Raw genomic sequence first — 10,273 nt, 5'->3', positions numbered from 1 at the left:
TGTCTATGAACTGTTTTTGAAGTATGAACATTGTACAGGTTGTGCATTCATTCTGGGGAGACCCAAAGTGTTCAGAATCAAATAAGTAAATAATACATTATGAAATTAGTAATCAGATGAATGCATAAAGACAACATATTTAATATAACCAAAAAATGGTGAAATAATTCAGATGTGTCTGCTTCTCAGCTTATTCTAATAAAATGTTATTTCATTTAGGGCTACTGATGATTATTTTATAGTCACTTAATGTGATAATTATTTTCTTGATCAATCAATTAATCTTTGTTAAAAATATACAAAAATAATGAAAAATACTTGTCCAAAGTGACTTTGAAAATTGAAATTGCTAATTGACCAACAGTCTAAAACCAAAGATATTCACTTTATGATGATATAAAGCAAAAAAAAAACAGTAAATCCTAATTTAGGAGATGAAGCCGGAGAATGTTTCACATTTCTGCTTGAAAAATAACCTTATTGATTAAAATAATTTTAAAAATGAATAAAATAAATATATAAATATATAGAAATAGAAATATTTCGGTTCTAATTTCCTAAATCACAATCACAAAATGGCTCTGTTATGTTTTTCTTGATTGACAAAGACTTGATAAGGAATAGTGGCATTGTGAAATAAATGGCTTTGTTAAATGAGAACATACTTGAAATAGAACTACTGGAATTAAATAAAAAAGACAATCAACTTTTATTGTTAAAAGAAGCAGGATGTATTGGATTATTTCATAATTTCATGGTTGCATAAATCATTGTTATGTTTTTATTCATATGATATTATTATTTCTTAAGGTCTAATTTACTCATTTAGATTTGAACAGTTCAGGGATCCATACACATTATGAGTTAAAGCTTAATTTGAGGTGTGTGTCTATGCAATTACAGATCTTCAGTTCTTCTCAGTAGTGAAATGTAATTTTTAGACCTACAATTATAATTATAATCAGGGTCCCTCTCATTTTCTATCTTTTGTAGGAGATTCTCAGTATAACCATTACACGTACAGTTTATATTTGGCCTATTTCTTTCAGTTTTTCAGCTGCAGAAAATCAAAAAATTTCAGACTAAAGAAATGTTGTCTTACAGACAAATGTATTTATTTTTGCCATCTTTAAATCCCAGGACTTAAATATGGAAAAATGCAAGAAAACAAAAAAGGAAATAGGCAACCAATCACTTACTAAAGAGATCTGGTGTATCAAGCATTGCCATTGTACTAGGAATATGATCTTTATGTACATATATATGTTGGCTGCTTTTATTTACTAAAATAGTATTTACAGTTTCTAGACATGAACATCATTTCAAACTCATTAAATACAAATATATATATATAATTTGTATTATTGCATACAACCTAATAGTTCTGCACTAGCGATTTTTTGTGCAGCACTATCTATCTATTTCTCTTACGAGTGATAGGATTCACTGCTGATACTTATGGACACATGGAATGCAAACACAAAGGGTACCTTCCTGTATGGTACAGAGGAAACAGTTTTACGTCAGAATCAGAGTTTAATCTATTGCATCATTCTTTCATTTATTAAGTATGTCAAACCTTTAGAGTAAAGCACATCATTGTCACACACAAGGATGAAGGGGTGAAAAAAACCTCAAAAGGTTAAGTCCATGGGGGGGAAGTGTACACAAAAAACAAATCCACAAAAGTGGCTGGTGACAATGGAGAAATGGTCCCTGGTATTGATGTTTCTACTGTCTAAATGGTCAGTTGTGGTAAACGTGGTGATGGTTGCAGTGTTTGCTTCCTCAGTCCACCTCCATCTCTTTCGTGCCAGGCTTTGTCTGCTGGCTTCCCTTTGGGTCTCCCTTCCCTTCTGCTCCTTGCTTGGCTGTCGGGCCGTTATGAGCTCCACTGTTTTGGTCATTCGCTTCAGGGGCCTCCTCCACTGTGGGCTTTGGCCTGTTGATCACTGGATTACATACATCCTCTAGTTCCTGGTGAGTAACAAGAGTAGAACATGTTGGCAAGAGAAAATTGGCAGATCTCTTCACAGCTAATGTGACCAACAATTTAATCTTGAATAGTCATTTACATACCTGTATTTTGGCAATGATGTCTGCTACTTTAACAATGGGATCTTGAGTAATACCGAGTTTACTCTGTGCGTTCATTTTGCTGTTCATCCAGCCCATGCTTTCACTCACACACTTCTCCACAGTGCTCATTTCCTCTGGACTCAAATGCAGGTATCGCTCGTCCTAGAAAACAGTTTGTGACAAGAAAATTAAAACCGTGGATACTTTGATGAAGTTCATAGACATACTTGTAAAGCACTGTGTAAAATCCACAATTTGTGGCACTTTTAAACATGCTGTCATTAAAGAAGGCGTAAAGGCATCCTTGCATCCCTAAAACAAAAGGATTTACCTTCTGTTTAAAGGAATCCACACACTTCATGTAGAGTTGCAGTTTCTTTCCCAGCTCTTCAAAAGCCCTTGGCCTGTCCTCATGCTCTCTGTGCCGGTCCTGAATGGGTTGACCCAACCTCTGGAAAATAACAGAAATTGTGTTGACAATTATTCTCTCTTAAAAATCTTTAACAACCTTTCAAATGCCTCTTAGCCTCAATACACCTCCGTAGGTTACTTTTACTAGTAGTTTGTAAAATCTATTCTGAAATTGAAAACAGAATTTTCCTTGGAATAAATAAAAACAAACCTTAAGTGCATCGAGCTTCTCCTCATAGACTTGTTTGGGTTGGTCCTCTCCATCCTCATACAGCCAGTTCTCTGTGTCCTCCAGCATCAGTGAGAGCCGGTTACTGTCCTGTTATTAATGACCAAACATAAAACAGATATTAAGTAAATACGGTATTAGACCATTTGCTTGGCACATCTTCTCATTTATAATAGTTTTACAATGTCAGACAGTTTTTAGCAAAGGTATGTAAGGAAGCAGCACTCACATCCTCAGTTATATACTTTTCATAGATCCCACAAAGTTTGTCTCGCAGATCATATACATACTCCTCAACAGCATTTTTAGCGTCATTCGACTCTTTCACCAGTTTGTCCTGGATAATCATCTGACGCTGTGAGGAAAAAACACAAAGAAGCATCACAGAGGAGCTAAACAATAACAGCAATACCTTCTAATACAATATAATAATCTAACTCACAAACTAAAGCATCAAAAAAGACCTCGTAGTTGAGTTAACACCTCTGATGAATTGATGAATTGACACCAGTGCAGCTTGGGTTGTAGTTTATACGAGGTTAAGAGATATGTATGTATGCCAAAAGGCCTAATGACATCAACATGTCTACCTAAAATGAAGACATTAAGTAGGAGGAACATTATTCCAAAAATAAAAAACTAAAATGCTGCTGGCACAGATTAGGCCAATCAGTAAGCATTAAACAAACACTGTGCCTCCTTTGTGGGCCAATCAGTGCTGGGAAATTGCCGGAAAGGAACAATGACAATAATGAGTACAAGCCACCATGGGAAACAATCCACCACAGCACGACGAGTAGAGCACATATGAAGCACATATCAGGTTTTAATTCCACTCTATCCATTAGTACTCGGGTAATCAGCATTTCAATCAGACCATGACTCAGCTTTTCCAAAGGCCAACAGGAGCACTCACCTCATACTCCACAAAGTCATTAAGGACATCACTGTCGAGCTGTCGAATGTTGCTGGCCATGATGGGCAGATCAATACTCTTCACCTTGACTTTGGGCTTGCTTCCCCCTGCTGCTGGGTCCTGCTTTTCCCCTGCTGCCCCCTCCTGGAAACACAATTCAGTCTTTCAGCTGTAGTCCTTATATAACTTCTTTTGTAATTTTACAGTTTTTATAGATTGTGCAAGTCACAAAATTTATATTTTAACTATATTATATTTTTTAAGCTTAATTATTAGTATTTTATGTTTTTCCTGTATAGATGAATTTTAAAAGTTAGTAACACCACTGTCAAATAAGGGAAATTTTTTTCAAACACTTTATCTCATCATAGGCATGTGACAAAAGCTAAATCAAGATTGGAATCTGTATCATACAAGCGGGAAAACACAGGATACTGGTATTGGCTTGAATAAATATCAACACATCCCTAACTTTATCTCCAACTCACCTTACTGCTGGAACTGTTGTCCTCGTTCTGCTGGTCCCATTGGCTTTGGCCTTCCTGGTCCACCTGCATTTTGGTCTGAGACACAAATTCATCTATTTTATCCGAGCCACATTCGATTTAAATTTCATATTTGAGTTACAATTAAATGATAATATAAACTAATATATAAACTGTTACTGTGCATTAGACAAATGTAAAGGAATTGTCTCTTAAATCATATTTATTTAAGACACATAAGACCTTAAAAGACAGCAATCTGCAAATTATATATATGCAATCTCTGAAACCACACATTTCTAAACCAGGTTTACACAAGATTTTGGATATACGGTATCCATGAGATCATCACATCAGAAGAGCAGGAGCTTCATACTCTGTCTACACATAGTTGTACTAAACAGACTTTTAACAGTTAAGGAGTTAGGATTTCTTCATGGCCAAGAATTAGTAGGAAGTCAGAGACTAAGCAAAGTCATCATCTGGGGATCATGAATGCCTAGACCAAATTTGACCAAGAGTTGTTGTAGGAGAAATTGTCTCACCTGATCCTCTGGCCTGCCTTCATTCTGCACCATTGGCTCGGAGTCAATCTGCATGTCCTCGCCCTCTCCTTTCTGCTTTTCAATCAGAGAGGCACTGGACACGCTAAAGATGCCGTGGACGTTAACACGCACTTTGACCTTCACTTTAGAGCTGTCTCCATCTGGCTGGGGAACCACATTCTGGACAGAGAAACATCCTAGTGACAGATGGAAACAGTGGTTTGTTAAAGAGCTTCAATTACAAGCCCCCAACATATTGCCTTAACAGACAGGTGGGAGTTACAAACTGATATCCCACTCCACTTACAGACAATAAGGGTTTGGCTGCCTCACTAGGACCCATCTGTGGGAGGCTGTGCCTTGTTCCTAATTCCCATCCAGGAATTAGCTCCCTATAGGGACTTAACCACAAATGGGCCACCCAAAAACTACTTACAGCACATGCATCAATGACCTCTCTTACTGTAGACTAGATCCTAAAATTAGTCATCAGTCTCTCAAAAGATTCAGAGGGCAGAATAAGCAACATTACCTATCCTGTGGTCTGGGTAGGGAAGCTCTTGAGGGCTGCTGTAGAAGGCTTCAAGGTCAAAGGGTTCCTTCTTGTGGAAGGTGATCACTTTGGAAAAGGGAGCAGCGTGATTCTTACTGAACACCTCACACTCTCTGTGACAAAAACGAAAAGAGAAAAGGCTAAGTCAGCAAATACTGTATCTTGTAGCTGACCCAGCTTGATTTACCACATGAAGGAATGACTCCAGAGGAATATAGTGTGTTGTTTTATGTGATATTACTGCATTATATGGCTAATTGAGATGTCCTTACCCCAATCCATCCTCTGTTGGTGATTTCCAGCGAAGGGTGATGGGAAAGGGAGTCACGTCAGTGATGGAGAATTCGCGCACCTTAAACGCTGGAGACAAAATCGCACACTACACCCGAACAATCAGCACACACACCACACAAATACATTCACTGCATTATATTCTATGAACTGCAGAATGTTTGTACAGTACAGAAAAAAAAGTCAGTGTCAAGAGGAAATCCACACCTGAAGTGCACAGCCTCTAGCGACAGCTTCGTCTGCGTTGAGCGTGGTGCTGACGTCTTTGCCGTAAAACTTGCCGATTCTCTCTTTGATAGATGGGATTCTTGTGGCTCCGCCAACTATCTCCACTGCATAGATGTCATCCCGGCTCAGCTCTGCCACAAAACACATACACGACTGAGTGGATTCTTCTTTCACATGGTATTCAAACAATATACCTTCATAAATTCAACCAAATTCGTACTTGATTGTTCAAGGACTGCTTTCAGTGGCATCTCTACTCTCATCAGATATTGAGCACACATGTCTTCAAAATGGCCCCTGTGGATTACAAATAGGGAGAAAATATGTATAATGCTAGATTCCCACCACAGAGATGCATGATTAAGTAAGTATAATGTGTACCTGTTCATCCTGCTGGAAACATCGATGTCATTCATAAAGCACTCTATGTTCAGAGGCAGATCGGAGGAGTTGGCACTCATGAGCTTCTTCAGTTTCTCGCACTCCTGGTGCAGCCGCAGCAGAGCCCTGGGGTTGTCCCTCACATTGAGCTTGTACTTGCCCTTAAACTCCTCGCAGAAGTAATCTACCAACGCCTCGTCAAAATTGCGGCCACCGAGATATGGGTCGAAAGCAGTGGCGAGGACCTGACGGACCAGAACTGACACTGAGCTTGGGGTTTAAAGACACAGATGTAGGTGTGGATTGAGATTGGAACGAGGTGAAAGGCGTACCTTGAGTTTGCCTTTGTTGAAGGCGGTGATGGAGACCTGGAATGATGAATGTCCAATGTCCACAAATACCACATTTCTTGGCCTCTCTTCTGGAGTAGGAAGATCCTGTTTGTAGATCCCATAGGCCAAAGCCACTGTTCATAAGAAAGACATTTATTGTCGTCTTTGGAGTTATAAAGTACAGTATTTGACTTGTCTTGTATTTTATAGAGACAATATGTTATTGAATATATCTAGTAGAGCTTAGGTACTGTCTAAACTCAGCAAAAGTTGGTGCTATTCATAAGCACAAAATCTGAGTGCCCTTACATCTTAATCTTACGCACCCATTCCAGAAATATCACCACTACATTTTTTTCCAAGAACACTGACCTGCAGTGGTATCATTAATTAGTCGTAAACAGTTCAGGCCAGCGATTTGAGACGCATCAAACACCGACCGTCTTTCAGCATCTGTGAAAAAACTTGGGACCTGTGAAAGAGAGCACAAATCAATATTTTTCATTGAACCACTCTGTGAATTATGTTGATGGTCCTGTGTAATGTTTTCATCACTCACAGAAATGACACAGTCCACCACCGGCTTCTTCAGAGCACTCTCTGATGTCTCCTTCAGCTTGTTGAGCAGCATCCCTGTGATCTGCTCAACTGTGAACACTTTGTCCTCATCCAAATAACGCACCTGTAAATATGATACAGTTAGGACCCTCTATGGCTAATTAAAAGTTAAAGAGTAAGGCATGTTAATGAAGCATAAAGCCATTAAGCTGTTTGGGGGTGAGTTATAGGAGAGAAAAACATCTATGCATCCCACTCACTTATCGGGGTCAGCATCGTGGTTGAATTTAAAAGAACAAAGGTGTGCAATGACAGCAGAGAATGGTCAGGGATAGAGAGAAAGGAAAAAACAGAAAGCAGTGAAGGAGAACATGCTGGAAGTTTGTACAGTGCTTCACCTTAATTCCAGCGTTTCCATTGGCCAGTTTATGTAAGCTGTAAGGCAGTTTGGGTTTTTCCGCTTGGACAAATGGGTCATCAAATGCTCTGCCGTGGAACTTTTTGAAGCCATGGACTGTATTTTTGAAGTTTGTTATTATCTAAAATCAGAAGATACTGTTTTATAGTAGCTATTTTGTTAAATGTGAGTTGCTAAGATTATAATCAAAAAGACAACAGTTACAATTTATGTCATAATTTCAGAGTGTAGTGTTGCTCTTATTACAGAAATTAGACAAACTGCCATGGATGATCTTACTTGACTTTTGGCTGCATTTCCAATCATGCGGTTTTTGGAGGCCAAAGACACACAAGCCCTTGATGGAAGACAAACACATCAGCAAATTAGGTGGGCTACAACAGATATAATCCTGTAAACAGACGTGGCAGACGAGGCAGAACTGTAATTGACTGACTTTTGCAGACAGAATCAAATGTCAAGTGCAGAGAGGCAGACTTCAAATAAGGAAATCTCACAAGGGAGTCTGAGGAAGAGCCACAAACTAGGGCAGTGAGACAGATCAGTTCACCTTCAAAAAGTAAGCTCATCCTGCCAGTCCAAAAAAACCCATCACCTCTCATTTAACTCTTCTTTTGGCAGGAAAACAGCAAACTGTTGTGTTTACTGACAAAGATGAATGCTTCTAGTCACACAAGGTTTAGGGATCCATTTCACATTGGCTGGTATAGTGACAAGTCACTCCCCGGTTTCACCTTGTCACAAAAATACCCCCATTCACTTAAAGGCGCAATGCTCGTTCTCCTTCCCGGCTGCACATCCCTGTTTGTAGGATGCTGCAGCAGATGTACTCCAGTTACCCTGCCATATATCAAGAAATGAGGAACCCACATGGACATTTCTTAGTACTGTAAGATTAGCTGATTGATTATATACTCTATGCATAAAACTATATCACTATTATGATACAAAATGGGATTTATTTCCCTGTCATTTCTGGGCTGGTCCTTGTAGATGTTAAGGATGTAGATTTTTTTGGCAGGCCATTACAGACGCACTATCGCCATATCATGGCAAAACTTATTTATTTTCATCTGGAGCATCCAAGTATACTAACACATTAACATGCTATATAACCTAAATAACATGCCGTCTTCTTTAAGTTGCCTATCTCGGGAACTTGGAGGCGCACTGCGCAGCACAGTGATGACTATCAGGAGACATGTCAACTGTCTGTATGTAAGAAGAAAATGTCCTTTGACCAAGCGACCGACACATGCGACATTTTGACCTACGTTAACCTGCTGTGACGGTGAATAAACTAATAGTTACAGGCCTCATCACCACCACCTCCTATACTGTGTCTATACCGTCGCGGCTCCGCCAGTGCGCCTCCGGTCGCAAACATTGCGTAACAAACTCACAGACCACATTTCACGGTGAAGATGCCTGTCAATATTTAATACTTACGGTGTGCATCTGTCACTGTATTCATTGGCAATGGTTTCAATGCCGCCGCTCCTGGCCACAGCGATGTAACAATTTTGGAAACCCACATCAATGCCTACCACTGACATAATGAGCGCTCTAAAATTCACCTAAGTTATCCTCCGCAACGACCGCACTTGACACCTATGAGAAAAATGATTTCTATATAGCCTATATATATATAGATATAGATACAATGGCGGTCTATTACAAATTGAAATGCAATTACGCGTGTCCTCTGCTCTTGAAGTATATGCGAGACAGCTAGCTGAGGATGCACTAACTGAATTACTAGCGGTTATGTAAGTCAAGCTGTTTATAGCAAACTCATTCAGAGTAATCCCAGGGAGCTATGATGGTGTCCAGAGCGGATTCTCCCACTCCGAGGCGGCCCTAACGTCACCCAGCGGCTCTGACGGACTGATGCTCGAAGCCCCGCCCCCCTGAACTCCGGGATTGGCTGCGTCACACCCATTGTCCGGACGTGATTGGTGCGACGACCAATCGATAACAGAAACATTCTAGAACTCCCTGGAAAGGGGGCCGGAGAGCACGTCACAAGCGGCAGACGGCAGCGGCGCTGACGGACGGGTTTGTCCTGAGTTTGACCTGTCAGGTGTCGGTGTGTCCGTCCAGCTCTCACGTGCTGCGTGTGGTTGATGTGTTCTCATTAGTGTAATCAATGGATTTAGCGTCACAGACATGTCATTAATGTCCGGAGCTTGCGAGGTGTGGCCCTCGGTTGAAAAGCAAGAGCTGCCTGAAAGGCTTCGTACAGGGATATAAAGTCCACAGGGTCAGTGACACAGGTGCGGTCTGACCATATGATGACCTGCGCATCCAGATATTAATATGTAATACATTTGTAAATAAATGTAGGAATTAAACAATAATGACCATCCTGGGCTGATGAACTGCATCACTGAATGTCAATAACATGGGTTTCTAACTTATTTTCTCTGTTTTATCTTAATATGACCTGTGTCATGCTTTAACTGGTCTAATTAAAGTATTATCAGCAAAATATACATAGCCTATGATGAAATGTAAATAGGCTATTTGCTCTTTTGGAATGTTATATTACTATATTATTGAATTAATATTACTGAATTATATATGATAACTGCGGTCAAGCCAGCCCTTACTCCGATCTCCGTGGTCAAATCAGCCACACAATTTCGAGTGTTTTATATACACTCGAAAAAAAGAAAAGAGTGTTATGCCTTCATAAGTCAAATTATAAGGTTATGGCCTATTCAAATTAGGTTTACTCTTAATTGAATTTAATATTTTAAAGCCAACATACCAATGTCCTGTGAAGAGTTACACGACTGAGGAGAAACTAAGAAAATGTCTCTTTAATGCCTTAGTCTTTACAAT

General features: G+C 39.6%; 1 protein-coding gene across 1 annotated transcript; it reads right to left on the bottom strand.

The window, feature by feature from the left end:
- Nucleotides 1-1,142: 1,142 nt before the first annotated feature.
- Nucleotides 1,143-9,282, bottom strand: hspa4l (heat shock protein 4 like). Its single transcript, XM_035673387.1, has 19 exons — nt 8,876-9,282; nt 7,706-7,763; nt 7,407-7,547; nt 7,010-7,132; nt 6,823-6,922; nt 6,451-6,584; nt 6,119-6,363; nt 5,958-6,034; nt 5,717-5,868; nt 5,491-5,597; nt 5,198-5,331; nt 4,666-4,862; nt 4,124-4,198; nt 3,636-3,779; nt 2,949-3,074; nt 2,702-2,809; nt 2,411-2,530; nt 2,080-2,241; nt 1,143-1,977 (listed from the first exon to the last, which is right to left on the bottom strand). Exons 1-19 carry the CDS (start codon nt 8,980-8,982, stop codon nt 1,789-1,791), a joined length of 2,499 nt encoding a protein of 832 aa, XP_035529280.1. The 5' UTR covers nt 8,983-9,282; the 3' UTR covers nt 1,143-1,788.
- Nucleotides 9,283-10,273: the final 991 nt, after the last annotated feature.

The sequence above is a fragment of the Morone saxatilis genome, unplaced genomic scaffold (genome assembly GCF_004916995.1).
Source record: "Morone saxatilis isolate NCDOM2014 unplaced genomic scaffold, NCSU_SB_2.0 Contig3, whole genome shotgun sequence".
Classification (NCBI taxonomy): Eukaryota; Metazoa; Chordata; class Actinopteri; family Moronidae; genus Morone; species Morone saxatilis.
Note: the sequence above shows the minus strand (reverse complement) of the source record. Positions and strands in the feature narration are given on the sequence as shown.

Bases quoted from the DNA above. Each gene is read 5' to 3' on its own strand.
- hspa4l (XM_035673387.1), bottom strand. From the start codon at position 8,982: ATGTCAGTGGTAGGCATTGATGTGGGTTTCCAAAATTGTTACATCGCT. The intron at 7,764-8,875 runs GTAAGTATTAAA...TCTTCCATCAAG, and splicing joins TACAGTGACAGATGCACACC to GGCTTGTGTGTCTTTGGCCT. The intron at 1,978-2,079 runs GTATGTAAATGA...GTTACTCACCAG, and splicing joins ACATCATTGCCAAAATACAG to GAACTAGAGGATGTATGTAA.